The following is a 17,567-nucleotide window of genomic DNA, read 5'->3' on the forward strand; positions in this document are numbered from 1 at the left end:
AACTGTTTAATCTGGCGGATGGAGAATCATTCTGCCAACCCCCATTCAACAACATGAGCAGACAGTATAGGTGAGAAGGTTGTTAATGCCTTTATTGTAATAAAGTTTTAATCAATGTCTTTGGTGCCTTCAAGACGAGCCTTTAACTAGACTGTACCCCACCACTGTGGTCTCTCTCCATGATAGCGCAGGAGCTGGGTTAGGCTATTTAGCATGGCTCAACTTTGCTTTTCCTTTTTGAGCTTCACCCTCAAAATGAACTGCTGGGGGAAGAGGCACTATTAGCAGATTGCCAAGCTGATTAGCACCCTGAGCGAGGCAGCGGCGGCGGCAGCAGCAACGTCCAGTATCTGTGACTGGACATGGGCATTTTCCCGTTTAGAGTGACCGTCGTATGCACGGGTCGAGAGGCGCCCTGCAGCATCCCTTGCAATGGGCTGCTCTCTTAGTATCCCCAAATCTCCCCTCCCCCCCCAGTATGAAAAATGAGAACACTACAAAGAGCACAAACATAAATGAAGCTCACCCCCACAGGAAAAATCAATCCTTTCTACAACTGTTGCTTTCGCAGGTCTGGACATTCTTAGAAGCTGCAGGCAGAGAAAAAGGCGTCTCCTTCCCCCTGAGGGGTTTACTCATTAAGCTCAGCCCAGTGCAGATTTGCAAAAGTCCTGCTATCCATCTTGTCAACATACAACACTCCCTGCAGATGGTCCATCTCATGCTGGATGATGCGAGCTGCCCAGCCGCTTGCTGCCCACCTCATCTGCTCTCCGGCTTCGTTCAGGCCTGCGGGGGGAAAGAGGAGTCCTAGTGAGAAATGCGGCTCTTGACTTATGCTCCCATCGAAGGAAGGTGTGTCTGACTGAACCTGTCCTACTCTGCAGGGCCAACAGCAGTTCAGAACCCTGACCGGCAGCCAGAGAATATCTACCCTGCCCTTTGCTGGCACTTACTGGAATCAGCTGTGCCTCTTCAGTCTCGAAAATATTACAAGAGTGAGGAATGATTCCACAGCAGGAAAAGAGATGAGCAAGAGAAACTGTCCCCCCCACACACTACAAAGCAAAAGCTCACCCCATCCTCCCCGTGCAGATATTGCCACTTGCTCTCGTCCCCGCTCATAACAAAGAAGCAACGTGTGAGAGTGTCTGTGCCTGAATGCTGGAAAAGCTTTGACATGAGAAAATAATGTGCATTTGGACAGGCACAGTGGGACATACCATGAGTCTGCTCTTGGCTGCTTTGCCAGCTACACTCACACAACCGCGATGCACAATAAAGAGTTCCCCTTGTGATAGCAACACTTCCTTAGACCAGAGTTCTAGACAGAGAGCCAAGCTCCCTACAGACCAGCACGTGCCCCAGCTCCAGATCAGTCACTCCGCATCCAAGCTAGGAACCTTTAGTTAAAGAGCCAAGGAACAAACAATACTAGCTCACCGGAAACTTGCACAGCCTGGTATCTGGCGACGCAAGCAGAGAACCCGCTGATGCTCCGACAGCCCTCAGGAAAGGAGATCAGCTGGGAGTCAAGCACCCTCATGGTTGGGTTCACAACCACATGCAGAGGGAAGGGGGCCATTTGGCAGGCCTGGCGCATGTTGGGGACATGTTCCTGGAACAGCTTCTCTGGGAACTCAGCCACAAAGATCTGGAGTGGCACTCCTACTTGGGGTGCACTGAGGGCCACACATTGTTCTTTCCTCATCACACGGACCAGAGTCTGGATGAGGGTTTGCACCTCCCTGCTGGCAATCTGCGACGGCTCCACGGGGGCAGCAAGGGAGCGCAGGACTGGGTCCCCCACTTGGCACACATGACTGTAGGGTGGTGTGGGCGGCTTCAGGACTTTGCGCCGCAGATACTGCCAGTAGCTACGCTGCTTCTCTGCCTGAAAGGAGGAAGTACGGCCACAACTTCTGCAGGGCAAGGGAGCCAGAAAGGCCCTGCGCCAGTGGAGGCTGTTCAGTATCCAGGCCAGGCCCGGCCTCAGCCTACAAACTGACATGACTGTGCTTCAGCCACAAGGCCATCTGCCCAAACAATAAATAAAATAATGAAAAGCACAGATATCTGTAAAACAAGATGCAAGCAGTCCCAAGGGTTACTGCCGGCAAGAGTCAAGCGTCTTAAGGGTGCATTAACCAAGGACACCGGGAGGGGAATAGTAAAGCAGCTATTTCGCATACCGAAAGTCCCAGGTTCGATCTTTGGTGTCTCCAGGTAGGGCTGGGACTGCTGCCCCATCTGAAACGCCGGACAGCGGCTGCCAGTCAGTGTAGACACTGCTAAGCTAGATGGACCAAGGGTCTGAAGGGAGTTTCCTATGTCCCCGTGACTCTCCGCAGATGGATGTAAAGCGCCGGGGTTCTCTTTGCAAAAGTAGCACAGACAGTTCCCAAGATTCTGCCAAAACTCCCAGCGCGCACCTGCAGCGGCAAAACGAGGGGCCAGAATGGAAAACACCCCTTCCGACCAACCTTTTGGGCTGCTTTCGTTGATAGGATGCACGGCTCCCTCCCCCTCCAAGAGCCCCTGAGGGGTGGCGCTGTGCTGAGGGAGAAGGACAACTAGTCCAAGGGCACCCAGGAAGCGTCATGGGGCTGAGCGAAGACTTTCGGACTCGGCTCTCCCCGACCCTTCGCTGTTGCTTTTCTGCTTGCAGGGAGGCCCGTGCGCACTCGTTTCGACGTACAGAGGAGGGTTTCAAAGTGCGCCTCGCCCTCCCCCACTCCCGCTCGGCTTGCGGCCCCGAGCCCTACCTGCCTCCCGATGCGACCGCTCTCCTTCCCGGCCGGACCCGGCACGTGGAGCGCGGAAACGGAAGCGCCCTGGGATGCTGGGAAACGCAGTCCTTTGCCAGATCGGCGCGCCCCCTAGCGGCAGGAGGCGGCCTCGCAGAAGAGGGCTTTTGGCCCTAAGTGGGGCTTGCTGCGCTTCTAGCTCCCCTCCAACGCCCTCCCAATCCAGGTACCTGCTGGCTTTTTCTTATTTCCCCAGCAAGTTCCTTCAGCCGACCAAAACTGTTGTAGGCCCAGCTGAGACTTAACCTAATGAAGGCTGCCTGACAGCTGCTGGCTGCCTCAAGGCTCTTTGGGCACCTGCACTCTCTTGGACTCCTAGCCCCTGCCCGCTATCTACCCTTCTCTCTCTCCCTACGCTATTGCCCATTTTCCTCAACGTCCACCCTCCCCCCCAGGAAAATTATGGAGAACTCAACAGCTTGCTCAATATTTTGTGACATTTTAGTTTTCCCAAATAAAGGTACTGGTGTGTTTTTTAACTCCTTACGCTCAAGACAAACCAGGAAACATTTCCTTCAAAATTTCCATCATCAGGCTTCCACAGCGGGCCAGCCTAGTCTTTGCCCATGGGAAGCCTTGGCCCATGAGTGTCCCAATTGGAGGTCGGCCATTATCAAAGGTGCTATGGACTTTGAAGAAGCACGAGTACAGGGCGAAAGGGACAAATGAGCTAATCGGAGGACACGTCAAGCGAATCCTCATCGTGACCATCTTCCATCTGGAAACCTATGTCCTCGCTGTGGGAGGCTGTGTGGATCCAGAATTGGCCACCACAGTCACTTACGGACCCACCGCTAAAGACCTTACCCTGGATGACAATCTTACTCTGCCACGAGTGATTGCCAATGAAATGAATGAATGAATGAATGCCCCATCAGGTGACATCTTCCTGTAGCACCAGCCAAAGTATTCACCCTCTTCCAAAGGGCCAGCTGCAACTCTTAAGCAGCAGGTAAGGTGCACTGCAATTCCTGGATGCAGCCAGCAAGTTGACCAGACCAAAGTAGAAAGTCAATCGGAGCCTGAGAGCTTGAGGAAAAAATCTTGTTAGAGAGAACAGACACATTTCATTCTGCAGTTTAAGTCTCCAGGCAATTTCAGAGGAGGAGGAGGATCATGACAGTGATGACAACACAGGTGCATTTTTACTTATCAGGGAGACACCGAATAAGCCAGCATGGATTGACATCTAAAGCAACAAGCCTGTGAAGCTACAAGGGCCCCCTCATTTCACATTACTGCACAATGAGGTACAATGCCACACAGAATCAAACAAGCAATCAAGTTTATTCAGACCCTGATTTGCCTTCGCCAATGTTCCCTCTTCCCAGTGTCCACACCCAACTTCCGTCCTTCCCATCAGAGCAATGACTGCCCAGCCCAACCTCGTCCTTGCAATGGGCAAAGGAAGTGCGGAGGAGCACAGCCAGAAGTCAAGAAGTGCCACCTGCTCACGGCAGGAGTGAGTCTCTCTCTCCACACAGCAGGCAAAAACCAGGGAGGACTATTCTGCAGCTGGAGGAGCGCTTGGCTGCTGTGCATCCCCAGATGCCATGCTGCTCTCTTCTGCTTCTGGCACGGGGACTGGGGTGCTGGGGTCTGCTTCCTGCGTGGAGGCAGGCAGCTCCAAGTCCAGTGAAGGAGGCGCTGGGCTGTTTGGGGCTAGCCCTTTCTCCTCAGCAGTCTCTTTCTCAGGCAGGACTGAGGCCAAGAGCTCCTGGATTGCCTGCTCATCCACTCTGCCAAGGCGGCCGTATTTGTGCAGCTGAGTTGGGGGAACACCTAGCAGAAAAATAAATAGGGAGATGTGAAAACTAGAAGCCAAACTCTTGCAGCAACCCTAAGCTGTCAGAGAACATTCCTACCCCAGTTCTGACCTCTGTCCCCCTTCCCGAGGGGGCCTTAGGCCACTGAGCACAGATTTCAACAGCTTTCAAGCTAACAGGGCCACCAATATGCTATTCACAAAGCCATAATTAGGAACCACATCCAGGCACAAGAGGCATCAGGCTCAGCCCCTAGGCACCTCCTTCCAGGGCTTCCAAAGGAGCACAAGCAGCCGTACCCAGAGTCTGTGCAATTTGGGCTGGGGGGAAGAGGAGCTGGAGGCAGCGGTTGAGGTAGGGCACCAAGTCTTCTTGAAAGGTTGTGCAGAAGTGAATGAAAAGCTCTTGCTCTCGGCTGCTGAAAGCCACTGCCTCAGCCCGGTGGAAGACTAGAATTGTCTTTGTCACCTACAACGAAGAAAAAAAAGGAATCAGGAATCCTTTGGCTTGCACACCAAGTAGAGGGCAGGAACTGCACCTTCACTTAAGAGTGCCACCCTCATCAGCTGGACAAGAAGTACCCATGAAATCAAAGCCCAGCTAATCAGTCTAGGACACATACATAGCAGCTGTGTGATAGATATCATGCACAGCTCCACAGACCAGGGGTTGTTAACCTTTGTTCTGTCGAGGGCCACATTCCTTTGGGAGTAATCTGTCAGGAGCCACATGCTGACTATGGGTGAGGCCAGAGCTAGCGACCAGCTGCCCCTTTTCTCTCTCTCTCCCTGCCCATCTAAACAGGCTGCTGGGGGAGGGAGGGACAGATTTCTCCTGCCAGAGGTCTGAACTGATTGTCTGCAGAGCAGCAGAGGCCCACCCCAGCGGACAGACGAAGGCAGCAGCAGGAAAGGGAAGAGGCATAAACAAACCAACATGTTCTGACATGTTGCTGAATAAGGCTAGGAAAATGCAAGGTGAGAAATGTGGCTGCAGACACTCAGAGCTCTGCTGCTGGCCTCTGTTTTCTTTATTCTGCCACCTAGACATTTGGAGCATTTTTATCCAGCCCCGTTTCCAGCCTCTTGCTGCCCAAGAGCCCCACCTGGCCCAGTGCCTCCTCCAGGGTAGCCGCCACATCTGGGGCAAGAGCCACAGGACAGCAGAGGCGCAGGTCATTGAAAGCTACCAGGATGTTATTGAGGAAGCAGGCGAGAGGCGGGAAGTCCAGGAGCACCATGGGGGGCTGCAGGGTGCCTGGCTGGGCAGAAGCCACTGCCGCAGAGACGGCGCTGCCCAGGGCGGCAGGCACAGAGATCAGTGTGTAGGAGTTCATCTCCTCCTGGAATTTGTTCACAGCTTCCTGTATGGCTTTCCTGAAGGTGAGCAGCGCCACCCGCTGGAAGACAGGGACGAGCTGGCCCCGGAAGTCCGCTCCGACGCGGCTGAAGGATAGGCCAAAGTACATGCACTGGCCCAGCAGAGAGTCCAAGCGGCTGCCCACACCACGCTGCAAGTCATGCTCAAGGGCCAGCAGGAACTGCGAGACCTTCTGCAGAACCCACCCATGGAAGATGGCGCCTTCATTGAGGGCATCCTGTCCAGGGGGAGGCACCAGCGCCTCCTCGTCTGCGAAAATGGCACGATACTGTGTGACAATGTCAAAGAGGTGGACGCGGCAGGCCTCAATGGTCTTGGTGATATGCACATAGGGGTCCTCTTCAGGAATGGCGGTAAGGACAGAGCGCAGCCAGAGGTCCCGTGCCTGCAGGAAGGTAATGCGCAGCTCGGCCTCAGTGAAGATGTCCATGCAGCGCAGGTAGCCAATGATGCGCAAACAGGCCGGCAGCTGGATGTTGGTGCGAAGCTGCTGGATCAGTTGGGTAAGCATGAGTTGGCTGGACTGGCGCACCTCTGCCACTATGCCCTGGGAAGGAGAGGAGAGACCAGATAAGCTTCTCTTACCCAAACCTCCCCTGTGGCACAGCAGGACCCCAAGACCAGGAGGGCTGGATGAGCTGACTCCAGGCCTGCAAGGCTATTTGATTGTCACCAGGATCCCCACAGCCTGCTTATAGGATTGGCTACAGGTCAGAAGCAGAACATCTGCGTTGCCTCCAAGAGGTTCCAGATCTCTGCCACCACCTCCAGTTAAACAGGCCAAGAGGTAGCTGGTGGGAAGACTCTCCAGGCTGTGCGGAGTATACTTGGAGAGCCTTTGCCAGCCAAAAGAAGCACTCTGTCGGGCTTAGTGAACAAGCAGGTCTGATCTGGTGTAAAAGAGCTACATTTTACATGAACAGTGCGGACTCCGAAGTTTTTGCAAGGCATAACTGATCTGTGTTAAGTGGCCTCAATAATGCACTCTTGCTTACAGATGCAAAAAGGGCTTTGCTAGATCAGAATGGGGACTGCCTGCCTTGTCTCAGAAATCTGTGTTTACAAAGAATCCCACCAACGGGCAGGTTAGGCCTTAGCCAAGAGTCCGTTGGTGGAATGTGCTCTACTTTCTCCCCATCCCTGCTTTGGAGGATGCACTTAAAAGAGATTGGCGGCCTGTATTCTGCTTTGTTGAAATAAAAGAAACAGACCCTCCAACAAATGCAGAAATCCTCAATGCAACAAGCTCACAGCAGCACTTAGGCAAGAACAGAAGAAGCCTCAAATCTACAGCGATTCTAGTTTTTACAGCACCTCCTTACAGCTCACAATGGGCCAGGACAGTGAGCCTTGCTGCCTTTTTCAACAGACCTTTTACTCCAGTCCCAAAACTCTGGGAGCGGATGGCTGGGAATGCCCACCACCACCACCACTTCCCAACTGGCTTCAGGCAGTTCTGCAGCCTGCAGGGGACAGAGTGGCACCTGGATGACTGGGATAGAGGCGTGCTTCTTCTCCAGGCGGCGGACGTAGGACACCAGCTCCAGGGCCTCCTCGTAGTAGCTGTTGCGGACGCAGGTGTCCATCAGCTGGGGAATCTCCAGCACTTCCAGGATCTCCGTGTGGCGGTTCAGGGTCAGGTTGTTCATGCGGCGGTTCTGGGCGATCTGCTCAGCCTCGCGCATGAAGTTCCTGGAGGCGGAAGGGGAAAAGGAAGCAGGTCAGGCCAGGCAAAGCCAAAGGGAAGCCAGGCAGCCCCCACCCACAGCCAGTGGCAGGGAGTTCCGCAAGTCAACAGTGGAGGGACACTGATCTGCGGTCCCAGGAGGATTCCTGCCCCGAAGGCGGCAGCCAAAATCCCCTCCTGCTCCTCACCGGCAGGCCTCGGCGAAGGGCGGGAGGCGGCCCAAGAGGCGGTCGAGCCCCTGCTCGATGCCTCCGAAGCCGCGGCGGGTCTCGGCGGTGCACTCGGCGGAGCGGATGAAGGTCTTGTAGTGGGCGAAGGCCAAGGCCCGCGTCTGTGCCCCGAGCTGCGCCCGCTCTTCCGCCAGCCGGCCGGGCTCCCTCCGCAGCGCCTCCAGGCCCAGCCCCGACAGCGCCGCCAGGTAGGCCGGCAGCTCCGCGTCCCCCGCCGCCAGGGGCGGAGGTGGCGGGGTGGACGCTCCCCGGAAAAGCCAGGCCAGCAGGCTCGCCTCCTCCAGGGCCGCCGAAGTCTCCGGGGCCGCCATCGGGCCTTCCTCGACGTGGACCAGGAAGTGATCGCTATGGCAACCGGGAGGCCGCGCTAGCCAGGAAGCGGCGGCGGCGAGTCCCTCCGTGGCACATCCGGGTGGCGCTCTGGATAAGAACTCTGTGGTTCCAGGACGTGTCATGACCCCTCGGGCCGGAAGGCCAGGCGGCGACGCTCTGGCCTAGAGATCCTCGTATTCTATCGTGACCATAGACATCTGCCTAGGGGAATCCTAGGAGCGTCAGAGACCCGAACTTAGTTCGACGTAGCAACTTCCGCTCCGCAGACTCAGAGCACGCGGGGCACCGGCATCTATCCCGGAGCGTGTCGGGCAGGGCGATGCGGCCGCTCACGGAGGAGGAGACGCGCGCGCTCTTTGAGAAGCTCGCCAGATAGTAAGCCCGGGGAGAGGAGGCTTGGGCTGGGCGGGGTTCGCTGGCCCTTATGATGAACTTACGGAACTCCCTGCCACAGGATAGCCTGATGGGCCTCCAGAAGGGACTGGAGAACTCCGTGGAGGAGGCCCACCAGAGGCTGTCGCCCGAGACAGCCAGACGAGGCTCCTCAGAATCCTAAGTGTTGGAAGGGACCTCAGAAGTCATCTAGGCCAACCCAACGCCGATGCAGGAAACCTCGACAGACAGAGAAGCGGCCATCCAGGCTCTGCTTAAAGGTCTCTGAAGGAAAGAGAGGCCGCCACCTTCCGAGGCAGAGTGTTCCACCCTCGGGAAGTTCATTCCACTGTGTCACTGAATACTGCAGGGGAGCTTGTGCGTTTTGCCTATGGCCGGGTGGATCTTTGGTCTAATCCAGGAAGATAATTCTTAGGTTATTATAGGGAAGTATATTTGAAGCAGAAGTCTGTTAGGTGTGGAGATCAGCAGAGTGGGCTTTCTTGGTAGTTCCACCACACTCAGAGGTTTGTGGGATGGTGGCCCAGGAGAGAACTTTCTCTGTGGCAGCCCCTCAATTGTGGCATTCCCTCCCCACAGAGGTGTGCCCGGCCCCTTCACTCTTAGGTTCTCGGGGGACTGACTGACAGTGCATCTCTTTGTTTCTCCCCTTTGAAGTGTTGGTGAGAACATCCAGCTCCTACTCGACCGGCCTGATGGTGCCTACTGCTTCCGCCTGCACAAGGAGCGTGTCTATTACCTCAGGTGAGTAGGCTCTGCTGTGCCACAAGAACCTCAAAGTCAATGGCATTTCACCTACATTCACTCTACGGCCTGTTACTGATCCTGGCACCTTCATTCATAGCACACCTGAAGTAAAAATAAAGGAATGGATCTTTGAGCATGTGCAAAGTCCCCTTCCTTCTTCAGAGTCAACCAGATCTCTGGGGGGGGGGTGAGGAGAAGAGGCATCCACTGGGGTGAAGTGCCTCTTCTCCTTTGTAAGGTGCTGCTAGTGCTCACCGCAGGGCTGTACACGGCTGGGAAGGAGATCTTGCTTCCACAGGGCTCATAGCTTTAAGGAAGAGTGCAGGTTTCAGTACAGAAAGAGTGCAGCAAGATGGGGAGGGGGGAACCAGGAACCTGGATAGTCTTTAATATGTAAATATTGGTCAAGCACAGGGACGAAGGTCTTGGTACAGAATTTGGCTCTGAGCCCCCATCTTGCCTAGGCCAGCTTTTCACACCATTTATCAATTCCAGTTAGAGACTTTTCATTGTGTTTGGGCACCAGGAGTAGCTAGAATTCAGGGCTTGGTTGTTCTGGGGTTGCGGGGAAAGCTGTGCACACTCGGAGCATTCACTCCCCAGAACTGCCTCTTCCCCTTAATGTTCTTGTCCATCAGTGTCTGGACAAGTTCAGTTCAGGACTGTTATCTCAGTACCCCTTAATTTGATTTGGGCCCCTTAAAGCAATCTATCTCCCCTGTGAGTGCGTATGACCAAAAAGCTAGTGGATGCCACAGCCTTTGTCTCCTCAGTCGTGTGCTGCTTCTCAGAGTGCACCGCAGGCACAACATGGTTCAGGGTTGCTCTTGGCAATTGCTTGAGAGCTTTTGAGGCTAGAGTCCCAGTCAACCGTCTCTGCTTTGTCTTTCTCAGCGAGAGGATCCTGAAGCTTGCTACAAGCATCCCCCGGGAGAACCTGGTATCTCTGGGCACCTGCTTTGGAAAGTTTACCAAGACCCAGAAGTTCCGACTCCACATCACTGCCCTGGATTACCTTGCTCCCTATGCCAAGGTAAAGATAGTGCAGGGCAATGTGGATTTGAGGGATATTGTTTCTTTCCCTGACGTTTTATTTGTGTGAGGGCAGGCGTTTTGTCCAGATCTTTTTGGATCTTTGAGGCTTATGGTTGAAGAATGAGGGAAAAACCTACCCAAAATGTCAAAACAGCTGCAGTGCTCTGGGGGGGGCAGTTGTGGCTGCTGGATGCTTCTTGGGAAGGAGAGTATTATTTTAGCTGTACTAATGTAAGGCATGTATGGAAAATGAGCCCAAATTGGTGGTGGCACAATTGATTGAACTCGAAGGATTGACATAGGGATCACTCTCGCCTCTCTCAGCAGTCACAGTCAAGTGAATTACTTTGTTTGTTTTTTCTCATGCAGTATAAAGTGTGGGTGAAGCCTGGGGCAGAGCAGTCCTTCCTTTATGGGAACCACATCCTGAAGTCCGGCCTGGGGCGCATTACCGAGAGCACTGCCCAGTACCAGGGTGTTGTGGTATATTCCATGGCTGATGTCCCCCTGGTGAGTGACAGCGAGGCAGGATGGTTGACCCTGAGTGGATTCTAAGTTACTATAGCACAAAAAAAAGGAAAAAAGATCTTAACACCCAACTTGTTCCATTTGACTTTCTTAGGGCTTTGGAGTGGCAGCCAAATCCACCCAGGAGTGCCGGAAAGTGGACCCCATAGCAATCGTGGTGTTTCACCAAGCAGATATTGGGGAGTACATACGGCATGAGGAGACACTGACTTAAATGGCAGGGCAGAAGCCCCAAAGACTGACTTCCCACCCTCCTCAGATAAAAGATGCCTTGGACTTTCAACCAATCTGTGCACCTTTTCACTCAGACTATGGAAGGTGTGCTTATGTAGGTTGTTAAACTGCCAGCCAAACAGCCCTGTCCATCCGTCTCCTGATGGCTCAGCAACAACAAGACTGTACTTGCCTGCGGATGAGCCATAAAACGTTGGCAGTTCTGGGGACAGAACTATAATTTCTGACACAGTGAAACTATTTCATTTTATTCCTCTAATTGTCTTGTTCATCTGGTGTTCAGGGAACTGATTAGGGTGCAGCCTCTTCTATTTTCCCCTGTATTTGGGGGGTTGGTAACCAGGGTGGCGTTTTCCTGGGATACAGAAAAGAGGCAGTCAGAAGTTCCCTTTTCCTATCACATTCACTGCTGCAGATGCCTTTGCTTTCTGGCTGGCTGTCTCTCTTGGGAAATGAACAGGGGGAGAAGAAAGAGATAAACACAATTCTATTTGCCGCCATGTGTTAACAGTGCCCTTATTATGCTTCTGGATCAGTGTAAAATCTTCTATATTTATGCTGTGGTTGCAGAAAAACAACTCTCATGTTTTGAGTCATGTTTATTTTAACCTGGGTCATTTTCATTCCGAGTCAGCCACCCCGTGACTAGCCAGTGATGCCAGTCCCCCTTCTCTTGAAGAAGTAGCAATGCTGGGATTTGTCAGCCAAGATCCGTGAAAGAGGCAACAGCACCCGGTGGACATGCTACCCGCAAGCTCTGTCTCCTTGCTTTCCTTTGCCACTTGCAGCTGTTAAGTCAGATGGCTGGCAAGGGGAAGGCATGCAGGTGGCATCTTATATGGGTGGCAAGGACAGGGCATCTGTCGGGGGGGAGGGTTAGGTCTGGCATAAGTAGCCTTATGAAGCAGCCTTAGCACCGTGGCTTGTTGGTGGCTGTGGTGGGCTGCATGATGAAGAGGCGCTTGAGGAAGTAGAGCTGCAGGATGCCAGAGAGGATGATGGCCAGGCTTTGGGCCGCTGACCACCAATTCACATAGTTGTAATTGGACTGGAGAAGGAAGTAGTCCGACGTGCTCTTCATCCGACTAAAAGTGTAATAGCGCCATATTTGGAAGATGCCCTGCAGCAGTTTTTTGGTACTCTCCTGTTAACAGAAGGAGGGGAGTTGTGAGATGGTGGGTGGGGGAGCTCTTCAGTCCCAGATTTCAACACTTGGCCCCAGTGTGGTTTTTGACAGAGATATCCCTTAGGCTCCAGATTGTTGCTCCTGCCACGAGGCTGCCTGGCCAGCAATAGGGAGCTTTCTCCTTCACAGTCTGAAAGGAAGGCTGCCTGCCTTCTTTCCTAACTGCCGTCGCAACAGATGGGCCAAAAAGATATTCCAGGCTGCACTGAGCAGATGGAAATAACCTCCCTGCCACTTTTTTCTAGCCTCTGATTGGCAACTAGCTTACTTATTTTTAGTTATTTCACAAGTTACCTCGATTACATCCAGTGTGTCATTGAGTCTTTTCCTCTCCACTTCATGTGTATTTTGTAAATCAAAGCCCTCATAGAAGACCCCAAAGTTGAGATAGACCTGCACGGAGCCAAAGTGGTTGTACCGATTGCTCAGGCAGAGCTGATAGAACCCTGCAAGAAAAAGTTAGACTCATTCATGTCAGACTGAGTAGCAGCCTGTGCTGAAACCTCTTAAGTCCTTTTGGTGTATCAGGATGTCAGCAAAGATTTATGAATTGTGCATCAAGGCTCTTGACTGTGCCAGTCTCTCAGGAAGACACCTACATCTTAATAGAATCATAGGAGTTGGAAGGGGCCTGTAAGACCATCAAGTCCAACCTCCTCAGTGAAGGAACCCAAATGAAAGCATCTCCAACAGGAGGCTGTGCAGCTGTCTCTTGAATGCCTCCAGGGTTAGAGAGCCCACCTCACAAGGTAATGGGTTCCCTTGTACTGCTCTGATAGGGGAAGCTGTACAATTTAAACCTTGCTTGGTCTCTCATACAATTAGCGTAAAGCCAAGCCTTTTCTGAGATTCCCTGACTCTTCATCCCACTAGAAAAAAAAACAAGATCAATGTAGGAATAAGATTAGGGAAAGGAGGTGGCAGCAGGGGAGATGACAATTTAGATAGGCATGACCTTAATCTCTGCTTTCAAGTTTCCTTTGGAGAAATAAAATGTTACACATTAAGTAGTTCAGAGAGAACACATCATTCCTAGAATGCTTTTTTTAAAAGCATAATTATAATATCTTTGGGGGAATATGAGAATGTGCCTTCTCTAAACCTCTCAGACAAACCTACGAACGTAAGAATCTGCTTTATAAGGAGTCAGACCACGTTGGGTCAGTCTAGCTCAGGACTGCCTGCACTGACTGGCAGCACCTCCAGGGTGCATTCCCAGCCCTACCTGGAGATGCCAGGAACTGAGTGGGGGACCTTTGCAAGTTCTACCACTGAGGTACGGCCTAGAGAGTCTCCCTCCTGTGGGATGCAATCTGAACAGGGGTTTTCCCATTTTGGAATCCAGCACTTGAGCACCCTGCAGAGAGGAGATTGGGGTGCCTTTATGGGAGGAGAGTCAGCAATGGGGGGCTTGCAGGCTGCATGTTCAAGATCAACTATTTTCCCTGCAGGCTGTGCCTGAACCAGACCTGGGAGTCTAGAAAGCACTGTTGATAGAGTTGGGGAGGGGGGGCAGTGGAGCAGAGCCAGTGGGGAAGGCACCTGTCTCCTTGGTTTGGAAGGTGATCTGTCCCCGCACATCCTGGGAGGTGCCAAGGTGGAGGCCGTTGGGATCATTTGCAGTCGCCAGGATGTGTTTGTCGTGACTAATCCCTGAAGTCCACTGCACCTGAAACCAAAACAGGACAGGACAGGAGAAGAAATGTGAGGTGGTGCCCATTTGGATTGCTGTTGTTCTAACTGTGTTAGTTGCTGCTTTCTTATTTTTCTTAGAAGCCAGAAGTTGATCCATGCCCAAGCTTCAGCTCCAGAAGCCAAATGTAGCCACCGTTTCCAGACTGCAAGGCTGTCTTCTCAGTTGTGCTGCTGGCACAAATTTTCCTTGGGCTATAATGACTGAGACAGAAGAATTCTTGCAAAAGGAGCAATTTCACAGGAGAGAGCACTAACTTTAAACAAAACAGTTCAATGATTTGGCTTTCAAAGCAAGAGGTCACATGCTGAACATGTAGCTTTGCAACAAACCCCTGCAGGCAACTACTGAGAGAGGAATTGCAGTTTTCTGTGAAGTCCCACTTCTGCCTAGTGTAGGAATGGGGAATTTATGGCCTACTGTCATGTGTGGGTGGCACAAAGAGAAAGGGGTGACCCCACCTAACTTGGGCTCTGGAATTGCCACCACCAGTATACAGCCCAGCCTTCAACCCCTGATTGAGTGGATGGCAAGTATATAAAAGGGCCTTGACTTCCACTTTCAGGGCTGGACATTTCTCTAAAAATGATGGAGAGAGGAACCTGAGCCAAGATTGCTGATTTCTTTGGAACTGGCCTGTGCACTAATCCCACATTTCTGCTCTCTCCTAGACACTTTTTAACAAAATAGATTGTTTCTGATCTAGATTAGAATAAACCAGCCATGGTGCAAGCCTGTTGCCTGCCTACCTGCCTATAACTTCTGTGCCACAATGATTGGCTTTGAATCATTGCCACGGCATTGTTCACCTGCAGAGTAGTCGTGTGCTGATGGGGAAATGGAACGGGAAGAGTAGCTTGCGTGTGCATGGCTGCTGGGATTGTGTTCTGCGTGCAGTTAGAAAGAAGCGATGGCGGTCAAGTTGCGTTAGCACAACCTTCACCCAGGCGAGTTGTAAAGGCAGGAGGCTGGCATTAGTTTAAGAGTAAAGAGAGCTGGAACGCTCCAGTTTTACACGTGGCACCTAAGATAAGAGGCCCTGGGCAGGGACCTCAGAATTCCTTGCATTGGCAAACCTAAGAGAGATGGAAGGTTACTTCTTTGGTGCTTCTAAATCATCATCACAGCTAAATGGCAGTTCTGGGAAATGAAGAAACCTGCCAAAACACACCACACAACTGGCCAGCCTTCCTCACCCAGGTAACCTCAGAGTGCCATTAACCATTCACAATAAATACTGTAAAGCACTTTTCAGAATTAAGTGATTACAGATAGAAAGTTAAGTGAAATGATATTTTCAATTTAGGGATGATGTGGCACAGCCTTCCCTTCCAGCTGTCTTGGACAAATCCCATCAGCCCCTTCCATCATGCTGGCTGGGATCTGGGTGAGGTAGTTTTGACTGGGCACAGTGTTAAAAAAAATCTGGCAATATTCTTTTAACATGCAATAAAATAATCTCTCCTGACTATTGAGATTTAGGATTGTATCGAATGTTAGTCCTACCCAAAGTAGGTCCACTGAAATTAATGGACATGACTAACATAGATTAATCAATTTGATTGGGACTACTCCCAGTAGAACGTAGCTGGATACAAGCCTTTGGGTCCCCAACAGCAAGGAGTATGATCAAGCAGGATTCCTACAGTTTGGGTTAGAAGCAGATGAGGAGACAGTAGCTACGAGTGTAGGAAGACGCCTTCATGCCAGGTCAGAGCCTGGGCCATCTGGCTCAATATTCCCACCCCCGGCTGGCAGTGGCTCTCCAGGATTCCAGGCAGGGACTCTTTTCCAGTCCTATCATAGAATCCTAGAACAGTAGAGTTGGAAGGGGCCTATGACGCCATCCAGTCCAACCCCCTGCTCAATGCAGGAATCCAAATTAAAGTATACCCGACAGGTGGTTTTTCCATCTGCCTCTTGAAGGCCTCCCGATGCAGGGGATGGGACCTGAGACCTCCTATGTGCAAAGCAGGTGCCCTTCTGCTTCTTCTACTAGAGGCTGGGTGCAACCTGCTACCATCACGGTCCTCCTCTAGACCACCACATAACCCTCGTCTATTCTACCCCCAGGCACCCACCTGATAGCTAAAGTAGAAAAAGCCACTCTGATGTGCAAATTGCCAGAAGCACTCTACGCTGGCTGCAGGGACGACAATGCCAAAGTTGTACTGGTCTGCCCCGCGGAAGAGAGGCTGGTCACTAGACCCACTCAGAGGCTCAGTCTTGCGGGCTTGGGCGAGTCCCAGGCTCCTCACCAGCAGGACCACAACCGCAGCTGTAGGCAGCGTTGCAAGCATCTTGCCACAGGGAGGGCAGCTGGCAGCTGGGCTGGCTGGAGGAGCCGAGCAGCCGGAGCCCAGCATGCTGGCGGGCAGGGTAATCATTAACCGAAAAATTCACGCCAAGTGTTTGTCCTGCTTGCTGCTGAATCAACTTTCATGCCTCAAGGGAACCATTTATGCCTGGCTTAAGGACACTGCAAGAGGGTGAGCTCACTGGAAAGCAGCAGTCCCCAATGCAGGGCGCTCCAGCCGTTTTGGACTACACCTCCCATCAGCCTCTGGCCTCATTGGCTGTGCTTGCTTCAGAGGCTGCGAGTGGTGATCCAACACAGCAGGAGGTTGGGGGAAACTGCTGTAAAGTGCTCCTTCCAGCACCATCATTTCTGCGGCAGGGTGTTAGGCCCTGGGCAAGTGGGACTCCTGAAGAGCTCTAGCAGCAGCAGCACCCTTGTCTCATTTAGATCTCTTTTTATCCCTGAGAATCTGAGAGGACACACATGGTTCCTCCCCCACTATTTTATCACAACCACCACCCTGTAGAGAGAGTAGACTGGCCCAGACTCACCCAGGGAGTTTTGCTGCTCAGTGGTCTGGACTGCAGCCCCTCCGAGTCTGATGCTCTAACTGTTCCAGCCACACTGGCGCTCTCTGCGACAGACTTCCAATTGGGATATCTGGTTGGCCACTGTGAGAACAGGATGCTGGGCCCCCACTGATGCTAAAGGCAACAGGCGGCCAGGTTTACACCAGAATACACTCATGCAATAGCAGAAAGCACAAAAATAACCCCCAAAGCAGCTGTGCTGGAGGGTCAGCAGACACCCCCCTTTCCTCACTGGAACTCATCCATAACCCATTTTAAGTCCAAAGACTGCAGTCTGATCTGAACATTATTTCTTCCACGCTCAAATGCTTCATTCTGGACCGAGCCCACCAGTGACAAAAACTGCCATGACCAGTTTGACCTTTCCTTTGCGCTGCTTCTGCAGCAGCTCAAATCCTTCCGGCCTCCTTGTTCTTAAAAAGGTTTCCCCAGAACGTGAACGCTGCCTGCTTGTAGCAGTTGGTGCTTGAAGGACATGCCCTCTACTCCAGGAGGGAGTTTTCCCAGCCGTTGAGATAAGAGAGGGGAGCCCCTGGGGTCAAGTCTGCTCACACACACAAAGTGGCTTGAAAGTGGCTGTTTGGTGACTGGGGGTAGAGGGAAAGCGGAGAAGCCACTCAGTTTGTGAGTGAAACTAGATTCAATGGCTGTGCCTGCCT

The 17,567-nt window shown here is 52.4% G+C and overlaps 3 protein-coding genes across 4 annotated transcripts; 1 reads left to right on the top strand and 2 right to left on the bottom strand.

Annotated features, from left to right (window-relative positions):
* Positions 1-74: 74 nt before the first annotated feature.
* COG8 (component of oligomeric golgi complex 8) lies at positions 75-8,340 on the bottom strand. 2 transcript variants are annotated; one of them, XM_061594592.1, is made up of 6 exons: positions 7,829-8,340; positions 7,438-7,645; positions 5,679-6,500; positions 4,873-5,041; positions 4,401-4,589; positions 75-777 (listed from the first exon to the last, which is right to left on the bottom strand). In XM_061594592.1, the coding sequence occupies exons 1-6, from the start codon at positions 8,323-8,325 to the stop codon at positions 632-634; spliced, it is 2,031 nt and encodes a 676-aa protein (XP_061450576.1). In that variant the 5' UTR covers positions 8,326-8,340; the 3' UTR covers positions 75-631. The 2 variants fall into 2 exon arrangements, with proteins under 2 accessions (XP_061450576.1, XP_061450574.1); XM_061594590.1 differs by lacking the exon at positions 75-777 and having other exon boundaries at positions 4,076-4,589.
* NIP7 (nucleolar pre-rRNA processing protein NIP7) lies at positions 6,113-11,748 on the top strand. Its single transcript, XM_061594594.1, has 5 exons — positions 6,113-8,578; positions 9,254-9,340; positions 10,238-10,376; positions 10,748-10,888; positions 11,001-11,748. Exons 1-5 carry the CDS (start codon positions 8,523-8,525, stop codon positions 11,118-11,120), a joined length of 543 nt encoding a protein of 180 aa, XP_061450578.1. The 5' UTR covers positions 6,113-8,522; the 3' UTR covers positions 11,121-11,748.
* Positions 11,725-16,418, bottom strand: TMED6 (transmembrane p24 trafficking protein 6). Its single transcript, XM_061594593.1, has 4 exons — positions 16,101-16,418; positions 13,869-13,995; positions 12,621-12,772; positions 11,725-12,284 (listed from the first exon to the last, which is right to left on the bottom strand). The coding sequence occupies exons 1-4, from the start codon at positions 16,404-16,406 to the stop codon at positions 12,051-12,053; spliced, it is 819 nt and encodes a 272-aa protein (XP_061450577.1). The 5' UTR covers positions 16,407-16,418; the 3' UTR covers positions 11,725-12,050.
* Between the last annotated feature and the right edge of the window lie 1,149 nt (positions 16,419-17,567).

This window comes from Rhineura floridana, chromosome 13 (genome assembly GCF_030035675.1).
Source record: "Rhineura floridana isolate rRhiFlo1 chromosome 13, rRhiFlo1.hap2, whole genome shotgun sequence".
Taxonomy (NCBI): domain Eukaryota; kingdom Metazoa; phylum Chordata; class Lepidosauria; order Squamata; family Rhineuridae; genus Rhineura; species Rhineura floridana.

What these genes read in the sequence shown, in the direction of transcription:
- COG8 (XM_061594592.1), bottom strand. Translation starts at nt 8,325, where the DNA reads ATGACACGTCCTGGAACCACAGAGTTCTTATCCAGAGCGCCACCCGGA. An exon ending in CCTCTATCCCAGTCATCCAG is followed by an intron (nt 6,501 to 7,437) that starts GTGCCACTCTGT and finishes TCTCCTTCCCAG; the next exon opens with GGCATAGTGGCAGAGGTGCG. An exon ending in CACGCAGGAAGCAGACCCCA is followed by an intron (nt 778 to 4,400) that starts GCACCCCAGTCC and finishes GCCTGAACGAAG; the next exon opens with CCGGAGAGCAGATGAGGTGG.
- NIP7 (XM_061594594.1), top strand. Translation starts at nt 8,523, where the DNA reads ATGCGGCCGCTCACGGAGGAGGAGACGCGCGCGCTCTTTGAGAAGCTC. An exon ending in ACCTTGCTCCCTATGCCAAG is followed by an intron (nt 10,377 to 10,747) that starts GTAAAGATAGTG and finishes TTTCTCATGCAG; the next exon opens with TATAAAGTGTGGGTGAAGCC. An exon ending in CCATGGCTGATGTCCCCCTG is followed by an intron (nt 10,889 to 11,000) that starts GTGAGTGACAGC and finishes TGACTTTCTTAG; the next exon opens with GGCTTTGGAGTGGCAGCCAA.
- TMED6 (XM_061594593.1), bottom strand. Translation starts at nt 16,406, where the DNA reads ATGATTACCCTGCCCGCCAGCATGCTGGGCTCCGGCTGCTCGGCTCCT. An exon ending in TTTTCTACTTTAGCTATCAG is followed by an intron (nt 13,996 to 16,100) that starts GTGGGTGCCTGG and finishes TTTTGGTTTCAG; the next exon opens with GTGCAGTGGACTTCAGGGAT. An exon ending in CTTCCAAACCAAGGAGACAG is followed by an intron (nt 12,773 to 13,868) that starts GTGCCTTCCCCA and finishes TTTTTCTTGCAG; the next exon opens with GGTTCTATCAGCTCTGCCTG.